This window comes from Haliaeetus leucocephalus, unplaced genomic scaffold, assembly GCF_000737465.1.
Source record: "Haliaeetus leucocephalus isolate CR32 unplaced genomic scaffold, Haliaeetus_leucocephalus-4.0 Scaffold702, whole genome shotgun sequence".
NCBI lineage: Eukaryota > Metazoa > Chordata > Aves > Accipitriformes > Accipitridae > Haliaeetus > Haliaeetus leucocephalus.
The window spans coordinates 712,896-737,667 of NW_010973138.1; the positions used below are offsets into that span (position 1 = coordinate 712,896).

Sequence of the window (24,772 nt, forward strand, 5' to 3'; positions counted from 1 at the left end):
GCGCGCTGCAGAAGCCCGTGTCCCCCGCCCCGCTCCGGCGGGGACTCGCCGCCAGGAAGCCGGCACCCCTCGACGAAGCCCGTTCGGCGTTATTGGTCTCGCCTTTCTCCGCGTGCGCTTGGGCCTCCGCAGCCCGGGCCGCGCCTTCCCGCGTTCAGCCGTTCCCTCCTCTCCTCAGGGGCCGAAGCCGGAGTGCGAACATAGAGACCGGAGCCCAGGCGATAGGACGCGCCCGTCCCCGCTCTGCTTCGCTGGAAGGGGCCGGGCTACTCGGAACCCGAAAAGCAGCAGCAGCAGCAGCCCTGAGGCGAGAGGGCAGCTCTTTTTTTCCCCAGAAAGTGGCAACCCCGGTCAGATACCCGCTATTCCAAATACGTCCCCTCGTTTAAGCTCAGAAAGTATGTTTCTGTTAAAAGTAGCTTTGGCTAAAACAGACGAAACAATCACTCCTTCAAACAGAAGGGAAATGGGAGAAGTCAGAGCAGCAGAGAAGTTGATTTCTTTTTAAAACATGTATATTTAGAACTGTAACGCTTACAATTTCATTAAACAATCTTAGTACAATGTGTTTAATCTAACAGTATATTACAGAACAATGTGAAAAATGATTTAATAGCAAACCATGGAAATGGAATTAATTATATAATACCTGCAGTGTCAAAGTCACTAACTTGTTACCTTTTCCAGTCAAAGAATCCCAGCAGTCATTTGCACTAAATGATGCTTTGGGTTTTATCCAGAATAAAATGGTATGATTTCCACAGAGAAAGGGCATTCCTTCACAGAAAGAAGATGCATAACAAGAACATTTTCAGCTAGCAGGTCTATTTTATACATCTATTTAGACATACTGGGTTTTTTTTAAATAAAAAAGAATAATTTAAAAAAAAATGTTTAGACCAGTGCAGGGTGCCTAATCATTTTTCAACTTAATTGCGATTCTTTTTGGAAAGAGGGTTTGGTTGGGTTTTTTTTCTTCCCCTTTATAATTTAGCAGAACCTGAGTTTAGAAAAAAACAACAACAAAGAACTTGTCTAATGAGCAGTTCCTTGCTTTAGTTTTACTGACAAATATTTCATATGGGGCAGTTTTCCTCTGTGGAGTCTGTTGACAATGCACCATTATAGATCTGCAAGTAGAAAAGGTCATTCTCACATTAAATGCACAAGTTTCAATATCAGAAGCAGGACATCAGAAGGAGTTGTAATTTTTCCAGTCACAGGTGGATTTGCAACATTCACAAAAATTACACTTTTTTTTTTTTTTACATTTTTTTGTATTTACATTTCAGATATAAATAATGAAATTCTTTAAGTTACATGTTTTAACTTTGCTTCACAATTATTCTACATCTGCAAGCTCTCCTATATCAAACCAACCTCTTTCTTCCATCATGAATGCGGAAGTCTGGCCTCTAATCAGTAATAATTACACTAAGCCTTTATGATGAAAGGTTGACTGTTCAAGTATCACATCATACTGAAATTTTTGCCCCAATTTTTAAATTGGAGCAGCAAACCAAGCCACTTAGAAATGGTAATAAAAGAAATTAATCTGGGAACTCAATAAGCCAAATAATTTATTATTAAATTCTATCAATATCTTTCTTTGGTAAGAACTATGCAAGAAGATGACCCAACCCCCACCCCCCAAAAAATCATATAATATGTGACATCACAGTGTCTACTCTGTGAAGGAGAAAGCCTCAAAAAATTAAGGAATTTTGTTCAGTTAAGATTGTTTAAAGCAGTAGCTCTTCCATGCATCTAAGTATGTAAATGATGGAAGTTTAATACAAAATTGCAATGGCAGGAATTAACAATGATAAAACAAAAAACCACCAAACAAATAGAAAAGCAAAAAGCAACTATTACACCAGTGAATGTGCTGTTGTATGCTTTGTTGTGTTTCTGGCACATGTGTGGAAAAGCCTGTAAATGACATAAAAATCCAAGATTTGGATAATTAGATCATTGAACTCTAAATTGTAAAATATATAAGGAAGCATGAAACAAATCTCTCACCTGCCAGACAAAAATAAAGAAGTGGTCCAAATATTTGGATATTTTGTTTTTGTTGCCCTGTGTTGTGATGCAGGATGTGACCGAAGGGAGAAAACCCAATAGCTTACACAAAACATACTAAAGTGGCAATATAAACTAGCTGACACAAGCTTCACTGTACATTTAAATTGATACAATTGTCTGGTGCTTCCATGGCCAGTACACGTTGAATGCCATAGGTCTCCTTAGAGTTAGAATGTTACAACAAAGACTAATCAGGTCATAATTCTTTAAAGTGCTTTCATATCCAGTTTCTAATGGGTTTTGTTTTCTTTGTTTCCATACCGAGTTGTCACGTGATATTGACTTCCAGAACATGGTCGTCCTTGCTGGGAATGACAAGTATTTGCATACCCGTGCTGCAGTTGAAGACCTGACCAGATGAAAAGGATTGCAGACGGGGCATTGGCAAACCTTTGTGTTCCCCACTAGCTGCAGAATGCAAGCTACCTCTGCTCCTTATGCTGCTGCTCTCAGCTTGATCATCCACATTCTTGTCCACAGAGAGGTTATCATTTTCAATCCAGCTATCTGTTTAAAACAAAAACCCACAGTTTTATTCTATGGAGTGATTAAACAAACTAAAAGTTATTTCAGAGCTCAGACACACAGTCAATTTACCACATGTTAACAGTTAACTGATCATCTCTGCTGAGGTAACAGACTGCACGCTTTTGGCCAGCAGCAGATGTAACAGAGTGAGTTATATTGACTTCTACAGAAAATTTAAGTAGCATTACCTCACATTTGTCACAGGCTAGAAGGGTGCACATTGGCAGTTCCTGGAGCTCTGCTGACAAATGGTTGTATGAGTGAATTCTCACTACAGCTCTGGGACTACTCAACAGTACAGATAAATACTCTAGGTGGCTGTGGTAATTTAAACTCTTCATCTAATCTGGTTTATGTGTCACAGATTTTCAGTTCTTTTATTCCGTACTTAATCCTTTCAAAAACTGGGGAAAAACTTCAAAGCTAATGAAGACACAGTAGATGTGCATTTTACAGACAACAAAACCGCAGGATTAGAGGGTTATCAAACAGTTTTCACTTGACTATAAATCCAGTGACAACTAATTTGCACAATAATCTTTAAAGGAAATATAAGAAAACAATGCATTTATTATTCCTCCTCACAGATTAAGGCTGCAACCAGAATTCAAAGTTCCCATTACAGCAACATTTTGTAAGTTTCAAATCAGAACTGTGAGCGAAGGTAAGTAACAGACACCTATGAGTACTTGGTCAATACACTTCCTCGCCTTGCTTTTCTCTTTACACAAGAACACAGGAGAAACAGGATCATTTCTGTAAGCAGCCATGTAGTCAAGATAGCTTTACCAGCATCAAGTTGCATGGAGTGAGCAGAATGGTGAGGGAGGTATTTAAACAATCTGACATCAGGAAAAGGTAGATATCCAGCAAACAGCGGCATCACTTCCATGTGGACTTTGTGAGTTGCTCGAGCTGCTACAGGCATAGATATCACTCCAGAACTTTTTCCACAGACTGCCCAGTTACTACTGTTGTCAACAACTATAAGAATAAAGAACAAACACTATAAAGATCTTTTCTGAAAAATGACAAACCCTCAGTATAGTTTCAGAGTATTTTTAAAAACAGTATTTTAGCAACATCTAAAAGCCCACCAGCTTCTACGTGTGAAGAGCTGTGCAAGGTAGAATAACAGCCCTACACAAAAGGGACCATAATTGGGATTCAAGCAAGTATCCATTCAGTCTGAACAGCATTTATATTCCACTTGAAGAGAGCTTAATGAGAAGAAAATAAAATACTCTCAGTCTAGCAAAATGAAAACTGCTTTACTGAGCAGCCATACTCACAATACAAGAATATATGCCATAGAAAAGTCTGGCAGATGTCGTTATCAAGACAAAACTGGGGAATTTTGTCAATATCCTTAAGAAAAATATTCTTACCTTCATACATGAGTTTTGTTGTGCAATATCCATCTGATTCTGTTAATGCTTCATCTCTGTCAACCTCTGAGAGGTCAACAAGTCGGGTGATTGACACCTCTAAGGAGCAGAGTGAACCTGTTTTACAATACTCTGACCCCAATGGTGGAAAAATCTCAGTTTTCACATGATACAATGTCTGTCAGGAAGAAAACAGTGCTGTTATCAAGAAAAAAGGGGCGTTTTACTTGTGTTTAAACTGAACTGGACAACTGATACAGTACAAACTTAATTTTACATTTACCATCCATTAAACCTTTTTAATGCAAGATTCAGTTCTAAGTAATGTTCACTTCATTATCTTGCTCAGTTTGAGGAAATAAGCACACCATTTTCCCCTCCACTTATGCTTTAACTCAGCCTTTCAATGCTCCTAAATGGATACCAGCCTTCATATTGTCCAAACAAACTTTTACTAGTTTCTTGGCTCCTCACTTTCCAGACACATCACTCAAATTTTGAGTAATACAGAAGAACTACTTCATCACTCTTACCATCACAGGCCCCAGAATAATGGTACTCACATTATCAAAGAGCTAATTTTTAATTACTACAAAATTAAATTTCTATCCCCCCCCCCAATGTTTAAATGCAGTTAGTTCTCTTTAAAAACTCCAGAAAGATGCTGATACAGGTGCCAACAAATGCTAGTGACATGCCAGTAGGTAAACAAATACCTAAAATATTGTTCAATGTCACTTTGTAATAAGCAGGTAGAAAACATAGCAACATTGGAAACAGACAAAAGGATTTAACCAAATGAGAGTCTTCTCATGTTGCTACTTTTTACCCAAGCATCAAAAAGGGTAACACAAGACTGAATTTAGAGATGAGATTGAATAATGGTGATAGAATTCCTTTAATAGGAAGTTATATCTAGCCTATACACTTCCTAGCTGATCAAAGGAATAAAAAGTTTGTCCATAAAGGGAAAGAAGAAACATTTAGGCTAATGGCCTACAAAACCCTAAATATTGCATTAGAGCAGCTCATCTCAAGCACTACAATAACCAACTCAAATGCTTTCAATAGCAAAGATCTTTTGGAAATTGCAATTTGCTTCGGAGAGCGCAGTCTTAAGCCAGCAGAGAAAAAGCAGCTCAGTAACCTAAGGACAGTTTCCATGGCACAAGCCCAGAAAGACAAAAACACAGAAAAACAATGAAACAAGATCAAGGACACTTGAGCAAGTGTTACATCTCCCCTTCGCCCCCTCCCCATTCCAGTGGCAAGTATAGGATTCCACCATATCATTCTAGGCTTCAGTTCTATCGTTCAACAAACTGGCTTTCCAATGATTCTAAGTAGGTATCGATCTCATTATGTAAACAGAAGTTTTCTAATGTATTTTTTTTACTTTCCCTTTCCATATATTAGGAAACCGTATTCAGTTAACATATGCTATACTTAGAAGAGTACTTACAAAAAAATTTTCCACTTGGAATTCATAAGTGAACGGCTTCAGGGTAAAAGACTGTTCTTCAGAGGTAGCTGGACAAAAGCTGACTGAAAACAGGCACTGCAAGGAGAGAGGAAGCTCTTTTGTCCACTTCAATTCCCATACAAAGAATATTGATTGCTTACTGTATATGACCTGAAAGAGAATGTTTGTAGTATTAGCTCCTTCCTTCCTGTGAGAAAGAAGCAGAAATGCACATACATATGTTTGTCTGTTCTGGCATTAGTATAGTTTATAAAAAACAAATTACCTGTTAAGTGTTAAATAAGTCATTAGGGAAAATATGCAACCAAAATAGTGAATTTTTTTTTAACAACGCACATCTAATTAAAAGGAGGGATACGTTTCACTGTCAGAACCAATGTTTCAGAAGGGAACATTTCACATTCAAGTATGTGTGAAAAATGTTTTATTCAGAAGTCAAATTTAATAAAAATATTAATAATGTAAAGTATACACTTTTCCTAGGCACCAAGAATGGCCAATTTAGTATTGTGTTCAGACAAGGCTGAAAGAAACTTCAAGGGGACTGTTTTGCAACTTAACTAGTTTACAGCTGTACTTAATTTGAAAACAGTCTCTACCTGATTTTTTTTTCCTAAAACCTAATGACAAACTGCAGCTATATGATGAACAAATTAAATGTTAACAGTGATATTAGCAATACTACATTTGTATAGCTGTTGTTCAAGCAGGTATGTGGTGCTTTGCATGAGACAAATGGACAAGTCTGAAAACTTACCTAATAATCTTTGCAAGTTTTAGAATTTAATCTCAGATCTACAGGTGTAAATGCCTTCTAAAGCATCTTTAAGAATCAAAGCTACTCAGAGGACTCCAAAGGTCTAACCTAACATCAACTATCAGCCTTACTTACTACAAAAAAACCTATGTGCGGAAGTGCTAATAATTTTACTAACAAGAACTTTTGTCTAGCTATCCTGCCAATGAGTTCATAAACCACCAAGTGAATCTTTACCTGTTGAGATTCAGGGTTCAGAGGTACCAGCTGCAAATCTGTACAGTCAGCAGAATTTTTTAGGCTGTTGTCTGAAAGCTGGAAACAGAGTTCTGACAAGTTCTGTACACAGACTTGCACATATTTCCTGAAAAACATGACACAGTTTGTTCAACAGAAGTTGAATAGTTACATTGAAAGTGTGTAAGATTGTTTTCAAAGTGCACAGCTCAAGCAAAAACAGAATGGCAGGTATATTTGTTTCTTTCGATCTTTTCTTCAATACTTATGAGTCTGTAGAAACAAGACTGTAAAACATCTTCTTTCATATTAAATGAAAACAAGTAACTACACAGAAATAGGCTAGCTTGGTTTACCTTTTGGTCTTATTTCCAAAATAACTGAAACCACAAATTTGTCTTATTGTTGTGAAAGAACACTAGAGGAAATACACAGCTTTCCGTTGGAAGTTTGTGCAAGATAACAAAAGCCTAACTTTAAAAAAAAAAAAAAAAAAAGGCTGCTATAAATATTACTTATGAAACTCCAGTTTTATATTTTGTAAGAAGAAAGAAACAATAAATACTTAATGAGTACATTACCGTTTGCCAGCTGACAATAAGGAATGCTTGGCATTAAAAGGTATGCAGAATGTTAATGCAATAATAGTGGAGTAAATTGACCAAGGACAATCAATGGTTACCTAAAGGAAAAAAGGAACAAAGTTCTTATTTGTAATGGTCTTTGGCATAACGACTTTGCTTTTCTTCTCATTTCTAAGCAAAACTTTTCTCATCTAGTGCATTCAGAAGGGGAAAAAGGAAAAAAAGAAAATTTTAAGAGATCAGTATGTCAAAAATTAATCTGACAAAACATTAGGTTTTTGTTTTCCTGTGAGCGGGATACAAAATCTTGAAGAAGCCTTTCCTGTGGAAACTGACATACCCAGTTCTGAAGACTAGAAATAAAGGAAGGGGAATAGAAGAAATAAAAGATAAAAGGACACTAACAATACCAATAGCATCTTACTACAATAATCTGGTAAAAGGTCAATATCAAATAAATTGCTATATGATCTATTACTGACATGTCTTTATAGTACTTTAATATATTAAATACAAGCTCAAAATATTTTTAAAAAATGTATTTCATGTATATTTGTTTTAACTTGAAGCAGCACACTTAACTGAAGAATTTCTACTGAAGTGAATGCTGCCATTCTTCCATTTATAAAGCATATATATATAAAAACATATTTTTAAATGCAGAGAGGCAAAAAAAAAATATCTTTTATCGCATCATATTTTAGCAATGCTAGGCTATAGCTATCCCTTTTTACCTGACTCTTCACATACAAGAATACATGGCAGCACACTTGGTCAATTTTAACAAGGAGTAACACTGTGAAAGGTGATGGTTTCAAGATCATTTTGCTGTCACAGCTGAAGAGCTTCTTTCCGTACTACTTATTTTATTCGCCCTTCATAATGAAAATTAAGAGGAAAAGTTACCTCCAACTAAATAAGGTGACAGCTTGAAACACTACAGTGTTAAGTACCTCAACACAGCGTACAGATTCTTTGCAAGTGGAAGAAATATCTTTCCTATGAGTTAGAAGGGAGAATTTAAAGACCACCATGCCACCTTTCACAAAGACACCAGTATACTTCATCCTATACAAACTGCAAGTGTTAGAACATTAAAACTCAGATTACTAGACAGTGGAACAGTTGGCAATATAGTAAACATAGTGTCTATTTCTGTTTATATTTATGTTTTCTTTACATTTATAACATTTGCTATGATTTTTGCTTGTACATCTTTCAAGGGAAAATTAGTTAAATGCAAGCAGGTTCCCCCCTCCATCACCACCACTTCTATTTTGTGAACTGCACGCCCCTGTGATCAAATAGATTTTGTAATAAAAACATTAAATTACATCTTACTTTTTGGTCAACAGTAGCCATGCAGTTGTCCTGTTTCTGCTTCTCTTTGTTTTTTCTGTGAACTTCTTTATTTGTAGTATTTTCTTTCTCCACTGCAGATTCTGTGGCTGATGGCAAATACATGACTTCTAGTTCAAATTCAATCACATGATATGCAGGAGCTACTGGCAAACTGATGCTTATGATCTTTTCAGAAGACTGAATCCTTAATGATGATTCTGAGATCTTTTCTATAGTTGTATAGAATGGGGGAAAAAAGTAGTTTTAAAACAACACATTCATCCCTTCCCAATTTCCATTTTAATCTGTAATTAAATAATGAATCTAGCCTAAAAAGCTAAGTGTCATAGAAAAATACATGGTGCCATAACCATTTCCTAGCAAGACCTCCATGTCTGCAAAAACAGCAACAAGAAACCATGTTATATAACTCCATGGTAACCTCTTCAAATGAGCTATAATCCACACATCTTAAATACCACTGCTGTTCACGCTTCCCAGTAATAACGCTCCATCCTTCTTAAAGTGCAGGAGGGTAACCATCACATTCCATGCAGTAGTCCCTTCCACGGTTCAAGAAAGAACTAAGATGACAATTTGATAACAAGCTTCAAACTAGCTAAAGAGCTACTTTAGTGCATCATATGACACCTATTGAAGTTTTTACAATGTCCTGCACCTCCTTAGTCTCAAAATTTCACTTCAAGCAAACTTACAGCTCATTGAACACACATGCAGCAGTATTCTTAGTCACCGTTCATCATCTATCTTTAAAATACTACACATGGGATGCCTCTGTATAATCTATTTTAATCTTAATTTCATCAAGTCTATTAAGACTGTTCTTCCCATTTATGTAAATGTTGCTTGTGTTTGAGCAACTGAGGAGACTATACAGTACTTATGCTCAGAAAAAAGGAACTAGGATGTCATTTGTTTAAATGAAATACTGGCCAAATGAAATGTTCCATTTACACAGAGCACTATGTAAAAACCTACTTACAGCTACTTCACAATACAAATGGTCTAGTCAAAACAGAGCCTGCATAGTAATTTGAAAAAAAGACAGCGTCAGTGTTCTTAATACTGTAAGTACAGGTTTACTTCAGGATTATTGAATTGTCAGCCATTTAAAGATTATTAATTTTTACTTCATCGCTTACCTCTGGTGTTAGAATAGATCACTGCCTTGCTCTCTGGATGGTACAGAATAGGCATGGCATCCGCATTACTGAGCTGCAAAGCATCCCCATTCTTCATGGTGTAGTGACCAGTAGTCACCGTGAATTTCACCTTCTGGGGAATGCCAGCCAAAAGGCTATCTGAAGAAGAGAGCAGAAATTGTTAACAGATTCCAGTACTTATCAGTAGACCTACTTATCAATATATTGCTAACAAACCTTAGCACTGCTAAGGTTTGTTAGCAATATTCCCAGACAATGTGGCACATGTTAGGGTAATTTAAAAGTGTGGGGTTTTGGTTATGCAACACATTAAACCTAGTTCAGATACATCGTTGTGGAGAAACCGGTTGTTTCAACTTGAGTCACCAAAACCACTGTTTCTTGGATGGCTTAGAGTAGCTGGCTCACATACTGTGTAGCTCTGGCAGCACAGAATTCAGTGAAATACAATAGTCCCAGAGAATTTACTAAGATTTTTGTTAAATTATCCAGGTTGTAGACAGCTTTAAATTTTTGCACCGACAATGCCAGTCATGCCCGCATGCTGTATTTACATAATCAAGGTAACAAGAATGCCAATATGCACACAGATTTTCAAGTATCTGAATCACAACCATCAATTTCATAGGGGTAGTTAATTTGCTTAATGCCCAATACACCTGTCCTACATTTGCCACACACCGCAACCCCTGTAACTGGAATGATAGCACAACATGCATATGAACTCCTCAACTACCTCAGTAAATAGCCTGAAAACAAAATCACTATTAACTTCCATTTATAAACTTTAATAAACCCTACAAGTAATGCTCAGCTATCCGTGAAACCAATGGATGAATTCAGTATTAAATTTTTAACAAGTTTGTATTATCACCTCTAGTAGAGAATCCCAGTTCTTACACATTTCTCGTAAATACCAAAGAGACTGCAGTGTCACAGAACTAACCAATAAGGAGCTCAGACAATTACAAATTTAAATATTCACTTCTCCTAATCAGTGTGGCAGCTCAAATCATACCTGATATTTAAGTGACACTACACATTCAAATTCACGTTCAAAAGTGACACTACATGTTTCAGAGCCAAGCACTGGAATTAGTTATTGAAGACTAGCCATCATTGACAAAGCATACTTGATGGATAATTTGAAAAGTGAGAATTTATTTTAGACTCAAAATTAAGAGTAAGGCAAAAAAAAAAAAAAAAAATCTGAGTAACATTCAAGTCAGAAAACGCTTTAACTAGTCCCACAAGAGTACAACAGAAATCATCAAAACAACTTCAGCACAGCAACTGTACCTACCAGTCATCGGTTCCACTTTTAGCTGGGGCTCCTGAGAATATACATCATACTGCACAATTGGGTAAATATGAAGAAGGACAAACTGTACTTTTCCCACTGAAGTGCACAGCTGCCTGAGCGTGTATGTCCCAGGTTCTTTGGCCTTTGAAGAAAACATTTGAATGGATTTTTCAATTTAGGAAATACTGCTAGAACATACCGTCTACTAAAGAACAGCATGTTTTCAGCTTATTTTTATCAGATATTTTGCATTTGTAAATTAAAATGACAGACTTGTTCTCAGAGTAAGTGACAAGATTTTCACAAAGGAGCACCTTTTGCCCCATTAAGACAGAAGCTCTAGAGTGCTGGCCAATTCAAGAAAAAAAACATTGTAAGTAACAAGTACCAATAATCAGAATTCTAATATAGTAGCTATGCTGTCACATTGTTATTTTGGGGTGCTTTTTGTCTTGTTTGTTGGTTGTTTTTTTTCACCCCCCTCCAAGTGCCACATACATTAAAATATGATTATATTTATTAAGTACTAAAATGATATTTAGCAAGCAGTGAAGTGCTTATTTGGCTAACATTCATAAAATCCTACAACATTTATATAAGGCACAACTTTCCGCTCAAGCTATCGATTTCACACACTCCCCCCACCCCTATGTGAATGCTTACAAAAAAGTAATACATACATATTTAATTTCAAACTCTTCCCTTACACTGAATAATGGGATTCTGGATGTTTTTTGATATCTTTATAAAAAGCAAATCTGCAACATCTGCTAGTATATTTATTCTTGATTCTATTTGCTCTTAGCTACTACTGCTAGGAAATGGGGAATGTTTTCTTTTTCCAATGTAATACATAAATATTGATGCTGGGTATAACTAAAACTAAAGATTAAGATTAGGAGTTATGAAGAAAGGCTGTAACAACATTCAAACCTCACTTACACGGTTATTTACAAAGTAAATCCTGACTAAAATTCAATATTATGCTTTTTGACATTAAAGTCACTAAACTTTATCCCTTGAATACTTTATAAACAGAAAAACATTAGTAAAGTTTTTCATAATATATACGTACTTTAAACCTCAACATGGGATGGGAATATCGGTCTGAAGAATTTAGATAATGCTTTCTGATCTCATTTACAGCCTCAAAAAATACACTGGAAGATTGCTATCAGCATAAATAATGCTAATCATCAGTCTATGATCTACAGAAAGAATCAAACTCCCTCTGCATCTTAGAAGCACAGTCATTCTTCTTTCTGCAAAAGTAGTCCAATTAAGCATTACTGTAAGAAAATTTAGAAAACTGTCAGCAGTTTCCATCCCCCGGCCAGCTATGTAATCCAGTAGCAGTGACACAGTATACTACTACAATGATAACAGATTTTTAGTAAAGAGTTTGTAAATACTGCAGCTCAAATCCAGAGAAGCATTCATCACATTATGTAGTAATACACTGTCAAGATTGTAACATATTCAGATTTTCCCTTTAAGGACAGATAAGTCATGCTTTGACAACTGTATAAAGATAAGTAGGATTCACACTGAGCAGTCTTCCCATGCAAAGTTCTTTCAAGAAAGAAAGGTTGGGAAAATAGAAGAGTTATAAGCATAAGGCTGTCCATCCTCCAATAGCCACCAGAAGCTATGATGCAGAACAAGGCAAATTTAAAGCAGAGCTGTATCTAGCTTTACATCCATATCTCTTCTTCCATGGTTTCAGACTGCTTCCTGGCCCCACTAAGCCAAAATCCCTGCTCAGAACAGTCTCTAACAGCTTTCTTCTAGTAAGGCTCCTTCACCTGAAATCCAGTTCTACATACATGTTAATTTATTTTACAGAAAACTACATTTGCAGCCACCAAGACCTCTGACATCTCCAAATACTACTAACTTGTCCCAATCGTTTGAAAGATTGAGAAACCTAAAAAATTAGGTCAGTAGGGAGTTCAGATGACATTATTGCCTTTTCACATTGTATCATCAGGGACTTGAACTCAACTTCCATCTTGAGATACCTGCTATCCACACAGGTTCCACAATGTGCGTGTGCACACATACCAAGCACATCTCTCTAGTGCTTTCTGTCCCAGCGCTGGAAGAACGGAAAAAGCAGAGTATGTAAGCCTATAGAAAGCTTCACTCTAAACAAAACTTTACAACAAGACAGAAATTAAAAATAAGAAAAAAAAGAAAGGAGAAAGTTAAAGTCTCAGGTGGAGCACCTAAAATTTGCTAAGAATGCTACAGAAACCTCCTGGTCAGCTCTGTCTAGCTATCAATTTTTAGTCTTCAAAACATGATAGGCAGATTCTTATTTCAAAGACAGTTTTAAAAACGGACCAAAGCTAATTTAAACCAATTGGAAAATGGCAAAGCTAGCAGGCATATATACCATATGTGACTGAAAAATGCTTTCTCTCTTCATAGTATCCATACCCTTTCCAATATACAGGCTGGATAACACTCAGAAAATGAAGCAGCTCTGAAACACCTGTTGCATTCCTCATTGGGCTGCCCCATCTTTTGTTAATCATTCAGATGCTGCACTGAATTTCTCAGCATCTTCACTCAAATTTTCCCTACTCTGATGTTTCTTACTGTAGCATTGAACTCTACTAAATACTTCCCTATGAAGGGTTACAGAGGTGGGGAGGGAGATAGAAGGTGTTTAAAGAAACCCAAAGAACAGAACAATGTGATAATTGAGGTGAGAAGCTCCTGTTCCTGGAATGCCAAACACATGGTAAAGTCTCACTTTTGAAAATGCTTGGCATTTCACTTCCTAGGACTAAGTCGGCAAGTAAATGCCTTTCCCCATTTCATTAAAACAAGCAAACAAACCACAGATCAGCAAAGTACAAGGCCACAGAATGAGTGGCAGTTTAAAACAAACAAACAAAAAACCCCAAAAACCCAAACCCTGAACAAACAAAAACCAAAACCCACCACCACAACCGACCAATAGGCTTGGTACTCAAGGCCTGCCGATTTCCAGGTACTATGCATCTAGTAGCAATGCATTATGAACAGAAGTGATAAGCACCACTGTCCTTAAATATTTTAGCAATTACTGGGAGTACTTAGCTTGCCAGGGGAAGAATGGAAAGATAAAAAGGATTACTCCAAGTATTAAGCTGACTTAGAGTGCATGTATAAGTTGGGAATTGAGGGAGTTACATATACAACACTATATGGCAGATGCAGGACTGTAATACATTTTCTGAGGGTGGCATTTAGATGGTGACACCCTATTTTCACAGCTGTTTGCTCATGCAGATTTAGGCTTCCTGTAGCAGAGAATCCTTATGTTCCTGTCTTCTCATTCCTTATGTGATTAGGACACATAATGGGTGCAATTTTAATTCAGACATCTTCTAAATTCAAATATTTGAAGCTGACCTTAACTTTGTCATGCTTCTTGCAGGTAGGTTTACTACATCCACCAAGTGAAAAAATATTCTACCACCCTCCACAGTGAAGAACAGGCTATCAAGCAAATTTAACCACACAATCACTTAACTAAGGGCTAGAAAATGCATTCCTATCAAAATTTTTAAACTTCATTCTCAATAAGCTCAGCAGCACAGGCAGACTTCATGAACAGTACATCACCTTCTATATGAATTTATCAGTTTAATTTTTGGCAGCAATAATCAAGATGTTTAAAGTAAGTTTTGGAAGGCTGACTCAAATGACTGCAAATATGAGAGTCACCTGTACATTTTGGCACAAACACAACAGCCTTCTTTCAAGGGCAGTTAAGGTCTAGAACAACAAAAAGCAAGCCACAAGGGGAATGGCATCACCCAAGCTGTAACAGGAAGCAATACAGGCACCACTTGCCAGCACTGTGCTCTTCCTCAGCCAGTGCTTTTTAGTTCTTCTTTCATGAGTGCTACATTCACTCAACTATAAAAACATACCTGAGTATTGAATGTTATTTTATTGACCCCTGGTTCCAGTATTAAGTTGCTGCATTTCAACACATGAGCCCCATCTTCTAAAGTCACCCCTGAGGGCAGATCCAGCAAACTGCTGCTCTCTTGCCTTCGTAGTAGCATGTGCACATTTTTGCATATAATTCCCGCTGTGTTCAAAGAGTTATCTGAGGGACTCCGTTCATACATTTCATACAGCTCCAGTGCCGGCAAGTTGTTTCTTGAGAAAGGAAAGCCTGCAACTTCATTTGGAAAGCTGATAACACCATTGGAAGTTTTGTGCTTAGTGAGCCACTCAGCTGTTTTTCTGTAACTATTTTTTTCAATGCTGAAGTGAACATGGATGGCAACCTGATCCACTTGGACAGGGATGGGCATTTGGCTCAGCAAAGTCAACTCAATAGACAACTTTCCACCCACATGGACAACAGCATTTGGAGGGTCAAAATGGAGAGTTTTCAACTGCGCAAAGGAGTGCATAGGCAATATGACCTTTTGACCTGGAAAGATAGAAACAGGGATTTTATTCTTCTCCAGCACTAGTGGAGATCAGCAAATCTTTTCTCCTAAAAACTTAACTCCTAGAATTTAACGGATCAACAACTTTTCACAATGAATCCTTTCACAACAAATCAATACTTCCACATTTTAGTTTTATCTTGCATAGAAATGAGACTTACTTGTTTTCTAACAGTTACATCTACTACAATTTTAGTACTCAGGCTATTAAGGACAGCTAAACTAAGAGATAGTGTCTAAACAGAAGTTTAGCATTTCACTACTACATAAAGTACTCTAGACGAACACAGTAGCATAAAGTGACAAACTTCCCAGAGTGTATAAATCAAGAGCAAGTACAAGTTTAAGAAACTAATGATTGGACTGGTGCCTTGAGCCATCAGCTTTACCATACAAGGGTTTTTCATTCTTTTTTCTAGATTCCAAAAACCAACACTGAGGCAGTACCAAAATTTAATTAAGAAGCAAGTCTAAAATAACATATTACTTATGGTACATCCATTCATCAACAAAAACTTCTGCATAAAAATGAACAGTCTTCAGATCTACAGGTAGTATCCCGTATGAATTTGAATTATGATTAATATCTGAGGACAAGGTATTACTGAAGCAGCAAGAAGAATAAAGAGAAGAGGAGGGACAGTCAAAATAATAAGCTGCAAGTGGATGGGTACAGATCTAACATCAAAACCAAAGTAGTATCAACACAGAGCTGCCATCTGCATTCCAGCAATGTAGAGAGAAAGATAAGTTAGGAACTGAAAAAACCCAACACAAGATAAATTATGAGCTGTCAAAGCAGAGAAACAGATAAGTGAAGGAAAAAAAAAAGACTTTCCAGTATTCACGATGAAAATGTTAGTTAGCCTTTCATCTTTGACTATTCTTAATTATTACAGAAGTTTTATAAATGTTCTGGAGATGACAAGAAAAGAACCATGTTGGTTCAGAAGTTATACACAAGGGAATGAAAACAATCAGAAAAAGCCTTCCAATCTACTTTTAGGGAAAGATCAGATTAGAGCAGCTTAAGTATTAAACCTTAAGTTTTGAGTAAGTATTTTTCAGTATTAAGACTTACCTTGGTTCTCTGCTTGGTGATTGGCAAAATCTAGTATTTCTTGGCAAAAGCTTTTGCGTTCATCTTCTGTTAAGTGATTATCACCAGCTAAAAGGCTGCTTGTTTGAAGATAACTAACAAAGTTAAGGAAACATGAGGTAGAAACCTACAACATTCAGAAATTTGACTGAAAATGAGACAGTTCAAGTACTGCTTTTCTAATCTTTTAATACAAGACCTGCTTTTATCATCACCACACTCTTCTATTAGAAAAGAAACAATGGAAGATTTACTATAATCCAAGAATATTGCAGAATCTCTACTTTTTGCAGACCAACTAAAATATGATCCATTATTAATCTGTGCAATCTTCTCCCATAAAGATTAGTGAGCATAGAAAATTCATTATTTGACAATAAATGCAGCATGCAAGTTAAAGACCCAGTGTGTTGCATTACACTGCCCAACATGTAGAACTAACTTAAGTATTTGATTATATTCCAATTTACTTGGCTGAGAATCTGCCAGCTGTTACAGCATCATCTACCATAACTAAGTCATAAGACATTCTTTATACTTCTGAGTGCTGGGGATACAAATGCTCATTTAAGTATTTAGCTAAGACTGCGATATTACTGGCTCAGATTCTTTAAGAGCATTTGCACTGAAGCAGAAAAAATTAAGAGTATTCGAAAGCAATGTAAGAATTTTCAAAGGAGGCAGACATTTACAATTTCTAAGCCTAGTTCTTAAAAAAAAAAAAGCCAAACAAAGAACAAAACCAAAAGCTCAAGTGATTTTCAGCTACACTAAGATTCCTAGTACTGTCACTTAGAGACTAAAATATGAGCTTCTTAGGCAAACAAAACAAAACAAAAACCCAACAATTTTTTTAAATGCTAAAAGAACCATTAAAAAAAAAAGCTGTCTTTCCTTGCAATTTCCACAGGAACTGTCCTATAGGAAGTACTCTGTTCAGCTGACCACCCCAGTTTGGAACACCTAGAGGAATTCCACTTATAACTATGGCACTAATGAAAGCAGCACCCTTCCCCCCAAAACGCCAAAAAATAATGAAAATTTGCCATTTTGCTATAATACATCAACAGTTCAGGTAGAACCAAGTTACTTAATTTAGCTACCAAATCTAGACAACAACACATGGGGCTAAAATGAAAAGCAGAATTCAAATTGTGCTGTTTCTAAAGCCAAAAAGAATATAACAAAACACCCAAGGCCAGTCCCCACACACACCCCTCTCATCTTTAAAGTAGGAACAGCACAGCAACACAGACAGATTTAATATTTAAACAAATACAGTTGCAGCGGATAGAGTTGGTGTGTGAAAATAATGCAGAGTACCAAAATGAAGAATTTGAAGCCTGTCAAACATTAGGATTGGGCCAAATCATTCTGTCAAAGTATTACTTAGCATTTTAGTGGCATTTACAGAGAATATTTCATTCACACATTGAAGACTGAGCTTTTACACAACTTAAAAGCGAACAACTCCCACTCCCCTTCTGAAGCAGAGATTAAAGCCAGAAATCAAAAATAAATAATAGCAAAAAATACTAAAATACCACACACCACACCAAAGCCACAAGATTTTCACCTTCCAAGCCGCTGTTTTAACTTTTTCTAGAAGTCACCATGACAAATACCAGAGGAGTCCTTGTCAGGGCAGATACAGGAAAAAGGTAGTAGCAGTTATAGAAAGCAAGCCCAGAAATTAAGCTCCTTAAGATAGGAAGACACTATAATGCTACATTTACCAAAAGAAAAAATAGTATCACATAAAAAAACTTCCATAATGAAGTACAAACGGAATCATAAAAAACCTCTATGGTATCTGCTAAACTAATGAGAAACTTCACACTACCCATGTTGCACCACTCTCTAGAGCCTAGACATATTTAAAATGGAGAGCAGCAACCATATGCGAAAGGTTTTAAGTGAACCAGATGTTAAAAAAATAAAAATGAAAAAAATAAACAGCAACGATGGAAACAAATAACTCGGCTGTCTGATGTTTGGCAGTCTGTACTGTTAAATAAATTTTAGAGATACATCAGAAAAATAATCAGAAGTATCATTTTCTCCAGTCTTGATTTTTCTGGCTCCGCCTTTTAGAGGATACTTTTCTATTTGCCCAAGGTGTTTCTGACATTCAGCTAACTGTTTTCTTGTATGTGTGACGAGCAATGCCCAGCCCTCTGCAAGGTAAGTTTTCAGTGCTCCTTGAAGATAGATTTCTGCCTTCTGTGGACCTTTCTTCCTCCTTTAAAAATAAGGAAATGAGTACAGAGTGACATAAGAACCTTTGCAGCCATGAAAACTCTCTACACATTTTTAAAAAAAGTGGTGATGGGAGAGGAACACTGCATATGAATGCAGAACAAGATGCAGTGAACCATTATGCTCTTTGTTTTGCTGGTAACAGATCAACATATTGGCCCACCTTTAAGCGGTTCACTTAAGCAAGCAGAACTGCAATTAGTGTAAATATACCATGTCAATGAAAGGCTTCATATACAGATCTATCCCAAGTCAGAGCAAGTGAGGTGAAGCTACCTCCCACAAATGCGACAAAAGCCATCTTAAGCTTCTGACAGTTAACTAAAAGCATGCTTACTCAACAATTTTAAAGCAGGAAAATGCTTTAATGAAAATATAATTTTATCACTACACAGTAGCTCCATGGTAGTCTTTAAACCTAACATTATTCCCTCAGGTGAAAGTTTAAGTTAATTTAGGAGAATCTGTTGCAGCTAGAAAATCAGACTGCTTTAGTAAACATTGGTAAGAAGCATGCCCAAGCATGTTTTCCCAAAAAAACACTGAAGACTCCCAAATTCTTCTAAATAAGAAGAATAAAATGAAACAGAAAACCAGTGCAGGAGGTTCCTGTAGTGGAATTTAATAGCAGGGATAAACACAAAATATTTGAAAATTAGGAATAAAATCACTGTAAGTTTCACAGTGGGGGAAACAAACATTTTGCCATTATAACCTCAAATATAAAATTGATTACTCTCCAAAGAACATGTTTTCTGGCTTTTCTTAGGTACATATAGACACATACGTAGTTAAGATAACTATAAACTTTGAAACAATTCAGAATCCACATTACAAAGCAGGCTATAGTAAATGCAAAGTTCTTTCTTCCTCCCACTCCCCCCCCACCCCACTGCCCTTTCCTCCCTAGGAGAAGAAAGGATCAAGCTAAAGAACATAGGACCGTTAAAGGTAAGAGTACTACATCATGAGATGAGAATTAGGGTTTGATACAAAGAGACTGCCGGTGTTGTTGGTTTTTTTTTTTTCCTTTTTTTTTTTGTTGAAATACAGTCTGAAACTTAAGGTATGTTTACATTTTTTAAAATTCCTTTTTAAATACAGCATATTTTCCTCAAGAATTATATTCAAACTTTTCAAAGCTAATGCATTTAAGACATTTTAAACATTCATTTACATATAAAACTCTGCCAAGTCCTTTCCCACAAGCTTAGCTGAGCGAATTCTTCCAATATTTGTGTACATTTCAATGGTGGCATGGGACAGATCCTGTTCAAAAGAAAAGAAACTATTATAAGCTTTATATACGTTTAGTAGCTATATGGTATTTCACACAAACTCATAACCAGTAACTAAGTTACTACAACAAAATGACCAGAATACATCACTTTATAGATTTCCCCTTGCCCCCAGCACATAACATAGAACAGTTTATAACAGGTCACCTTTTCTGCAGTTGGTCGTTATCCTGTATCCATGTTATAAATAGCAGAAGAAAAATAGCCTATTAAAAATTAGATAAGGCAACTCAAAACCAAAGTAATAGATAAGATACAGTTTCAAGCACTTCTTTACACTCCAATCCTCCTGTCTTTTTTTTGAAAGCACTTGTTTCTCAGTGACTATATGCCATTAGATTATCATCGCAGGATTGTGTAGTACAACATTCCAGGATACACCACAGCATAACATATTTAGAACAATATTAGAGTTTGCCCCAGAGACTCACGACTAACACCTCAAAAGCAAATCAACTACATATAGAACGTGGTACATGACTCTTTCACTAAAGCTGCACATAATACCATTAAGAACATGAAAGTTTGCAGTATGCAAACATACAATTAAACACAAAATGCTAAGTTACAATCAGCATAAGTATTTTCACAAGAGTACCTTAAAGGAATTTTGCCTGAAGCTATGCAATCCCAAATTGAAGTTTCTCAGCCATCTTTAAGCTTAATTTCCAACGCAGCCACACTGTCTACATGTCACCTTCCTCACCTTGCCCTAAGCTTGTAGTAACAGTAACAAATCTTTCCCACAAAATTAGCAGTTAGAACACACTGTACACCACCACCAAACTTCTTTCTCAAGTATATAATAATCTCTGGCCTGATACATAAAAACATTTCACATCATACATACAAACCTGCAGCCTCTTCTGTCAGCAACCTTCCACAGAAGTTCATTCTCCTTCACTTAGTGCATTAAGAACTGCTCTATCCTTCAAAACAAATTGCTTAAGAGCTTCCAACTGCCTAAATATTTTGCATAGCATCTGTCAGTAAGCTTCTATTCCTATGGGGCAGGAAAATGACCTAAAATGAGCTCCAAAAGCCTTTTTTAGTCTATTTTTGATGTTTCTTACGGAGAGCCTAGAAAAATCACTTCTTTCTTTAAGAATTCACAGCAATGTCCTACAATAAACTAAGTGATCACTCCTTAACAGATCAGTATAACCAGAGAGGTCTTAGACACCAGCTACGCATACAAATGAAAAGCTACATTCCCCCAAAATTAAGGTACAAACCAACATGTGTGTAGATTTGACAGTCTTACAAAAGATTCTGAAGTTGTTGCATTAGACTAGTCACTGAATGAGAACAAAGCCTTTTCTGGTAATAAAAGCTCATCACTTCTTGGTTTCAACATGCCTGAAAAGCTGCATTTTATTTTACAGACTCATTAAAATTTTAAATTCAAATAAATTATCTTAGCTGTACCTAGAAATTTTAACTAACTCTATGTTCTTCTCCACTGAATACATGGATAAAATATGGGTAGACATAAATTGCATGTATTTATATGACAACTACATAGAAAACAATCTTTTATAGTGTATCTGATATCTAGAATTTCTGTTGCATAGAAGTGCAGTCAGAAATACAAACAGGAATGGCAATTCTTCCATTGGCAAACTCTGCAGATCCCACTTAGTTCCTTAAATTTAGGAAGATACTGCTGAATTCAGCAGAGATCTTCAGGTGCAACTTGGAACTGAATACGTAAGAGCAGCTAGCAATTCTGAAGATTTTAGTTCTAGTCCAGCTATCCAACTGGTCTTATAAAGAAATGAAGTATAAAATTGAAACCCGGTATCTTCAGACAAAATCCTTTGAGACTTTTTCTTTCAATAAAATTTTGTAAAAATAAGTACCACCTAGTTTTCAGCTAAAAAAAAAAAAAAAAAAAAAAAAAAAAAAAAATCGCTCAGTTTTACTCCAACATTTCCCCAGAAAACTTTAACAACAGTACCGGAAATATAAGAAATTTCAGAGGAAAATTATTTAAGGAAAAAACCAAACACTCCAAACCTAAACACACTCTTGTGACAGTCAGGGTTTTGGGAGGTTTATTTAACAATCTTTTATTAAAAAAACCCCCAAAACAGAAGATCATGACAATGGCTCTTCAATAAGGGAGCTGTCAGGAAATAAAAATGAGTATTAAAGCACAATGAGAATTCTAATGTTTCAGTCTGTGCCAGCTCCAACTCTATCATCCACAGATGTCCCACAGTTTATATAAAAAATTCAACAGTATAACTTAAAACATGCAACACCCATTGCAAGATGCAAGTCTAAACCATTTAAAAGGAAGCTGAATTCACACGTCAATATTCTCCTGGGGAAGATTCAATTAATTCTGAATTTTGGGATAGCAGAATATGACAGCCATGACATTGGCTTTTTTAATAAGTACGTATACATACTTACAGATAATAACCTCCAACTCATAACTATAAATATTAAAGTTAATCCAAATATTTGAAACTCGGGGCCCATACAGGGGTCCAGTTGTAAAACAAATCAGCCTTGTTGCATTCAGTGTGTAAGCAATAACCTTTGATACCAAAATACAGAAATACAGATTTACATTCTCAATGTTACCTTCTCATGTTTGAAAATTTTAGCCCTATTCAATCTATAACGTAAACACGCAAAACTAATATAAATAACCAAAACTCATACTTACTAAGTAGTGTTTTTCAAAAGCTTCTACAGATGATAAGGCCTCTTTAAGTTTCTTATAAGGGCTCTGTGATGCATTGGCTTTAGAAAAAAGCAGAACAAGAGGTGTCACTTAAAAATACATTCCTATTTTAGTAACACGCTTCCCCGCCCCTCCCTCCAGCTTTTTCCTTCAGTAGAAAGTAGAGAGAAAACTTAAAACTAATTTTATGTGGGAAACATCACCAACACTTCGAGACAGATCATGAGTTCCTTCCCCAGGCTCTAAAATAAGATCAAGAAAGGCTGTTTCACAACTCTGTGTGTGCATGCACATGAGTGATGTTCAGGGTAGCAGGGTAAAGACAAGCAGCAATATAGTAACTGTACTAACTTTTCCACACAATACTTCATAAGGTTTATTCAACCTGGAAACCCACACAATTGTACTTAAATACCATATTGTACCAAGATATTCTCACAACTCCCCACTGCTGGATTTATAAATCAGCATGACAAAAGTATATTGTAATTTAAAGAAATTTTACTAATTTAAACAACGTGCTTCAAAAGAAAATGGTTAGCAAGACCAAGTGTTTTTCTGAAATAGCTTGCTCAGTTAAAGTCTTTGCCAGATCAAATATGTGTCAATATTTCTAGAAGAAAAGCGCCCCCATTTTAAATAAATACAACAGGCACCATAGCACTGAATTAAGAATCATACATCATCAAACCTGCAAGAGCAAGTGAAGCGTCAGCCTGTCAGCTAATGCTTCAAAGACACTAATTGTTCTAGCATATTTAACATCTGAAAGCTTCTTCCCTTCAGAAATATCTTTGTGAGTGATAAAATCCACAAGGAGTAAATAAATTTGATTCTTCAGCCTCTCAAATAATATCACTTGTAGCTCCAGTTGCAGGTTATCTATTTGCATCAGATCAAGGATTTCCAATTTCTTTTTCAAATAATTTTATTTTTAATACTTGTCTGAAACTATTAAAAACTTTATTCAAAACCAGTACTGTTCAAAGACTATTTACCTAAATGCTGATAAATGGAACATTAATGGAAAAACTTATACTTGCAACAGTAAGGAGGTGCATCGATAATTTAAAGTACTAGACACACATTAAAAGAACTTGTAAGAGATAACAGAGTTCTATCAATGTTTATATGTAATGTAGGGATACTTGGAAATTATTACGATTGATGTATTTATATACTGTGTATTTAAGACAATGTCAGTTATTAGAAAGAATGCGTACATTCCTGGTAATACCTGTTTCAGGGCGTTCTGCTCCCAACCCTGCTAACAGATCGACAGTTCTGTTAAGGTCTTCTGAATTGGGTCCCTTCTCTGATACAAGTCCACACAGATAACCCAGAGATTTTAACTATAAGAGAAACCAGATGTTTTTCAGTAGGCTACAAAATCAATATAAAATTCCTTTTATTCTATTACATCATTCCTATAATACAATTCCACTGCTGTCATATTATACTGCTTATAAGATCTGTATTACAGTTGCTTCATGGGAAGGAAACAGAGAACCTTTCAAAAGTTAACTGTTATTCTCACAGTAGAAATTAATTTTATTAATAATTAAATTGCATACAAGTTACTGACTCAGGTAACACTGGAACACATGCATATACACACACATCCCTACATGCATAACACCTAACCAGAATAAATCCTTCTGTTTTTCCATATAAAAATAGACAAAGCTTGAGATGTTTGGCAATAATCGCCAAAGATCATTTCTAATAACTGGGTCTGTATTTTTGAAAACTATATAATCAAGAAATGCAGGCAGTCTTCAGTACACTGATTAGACAAGCCTGCAAATTCACCCAAAGTATTGTATTCAGGTAAAAACCTTCTTGCAAAAGAGACAATTAGCATAGCTAATGGTGTTCAAACAGTGCCACACAACTACCATAGAATTCCTTCTAGACAGCAGCTGGTACACTTGATACCCAGAAATCAGCAGAGGATACTGTCTTAAAGAAGTTCAGTTCTGTTGGTCATTTGGTTAATTCATTTAGAATAACTCAACTACAAAGGTAAGCCCACAAAAGAAAAAAGGTCTCAGCTTTTCCA

At 36.1% G+C, this 24,772-nt stretch overlaps 1 protein-coding gene across 1 annotated transcript in view; it reads right to left on the reverse strand.

Moving 5' to 3' along the window:
* Positions 1-497: 497 nt before the first annotated feature.
* The window catches only part of TRAPPC10 (trafficking protein particle complex 10), a 43,329-nt gene continuing 19,054 nt past the window's right edge, over positions 498-24,772 (reverse strand). The window contains exons 11-25 of the mRNA XM_010580399.1: positions 23,948-24,062; positions 22,693-22,769; positions 19,892-19,983; positions 18,557-18,697; positions 16,438-16,550; positions 14,823-15,337; positions 10,894-11,035; positions 9,570-9,728; positions 8,407-8,636; positions 7,063-7,163; positions 6,482-6,608; positions 5,467-5,637; positions 4,005-4,182; positions 3,406-3,600; positions 498-2,595 (exon numbers count right to left, since the gene is read on the reverse strand). Of these exons, the coding sequence (XP_010578701.1) occupies positions 2,357-2,595; positions 3,406-3,600; positions 4,005-4,182; positions 5,467-5,637; positions 6,482-6,608; positions 7,063-7,163; positions 8,407-8,636; positions 9,570-9,728; positions 10,894-11,035; positions 14,823-15,337; positions 16,438-16,550; positions 18,557-18,697; positions 19,892-19,983; positions 22,693-22,769; positions 23,948-24,062 (2,595 nt within the window). The 3' untranslated portion in view covers positions 498-2,356. The remainder of the gene's footprint in view (positions 2,596-3,405; positions 3,601-4,004; positions 4,183-5,466; positions 5,638-6,481; positions 6,609-7,062; positions 7,164-8,406; positions 8,637-9,569; positions 9,729-10,893; positions 11,036-14,822; positions 15,338-16,437; positions 16,551-18,556; positions 18,698-19,891; positions 19,984-22,692; positions 22,770-23,947; positions 24,063-24,772) is intronic.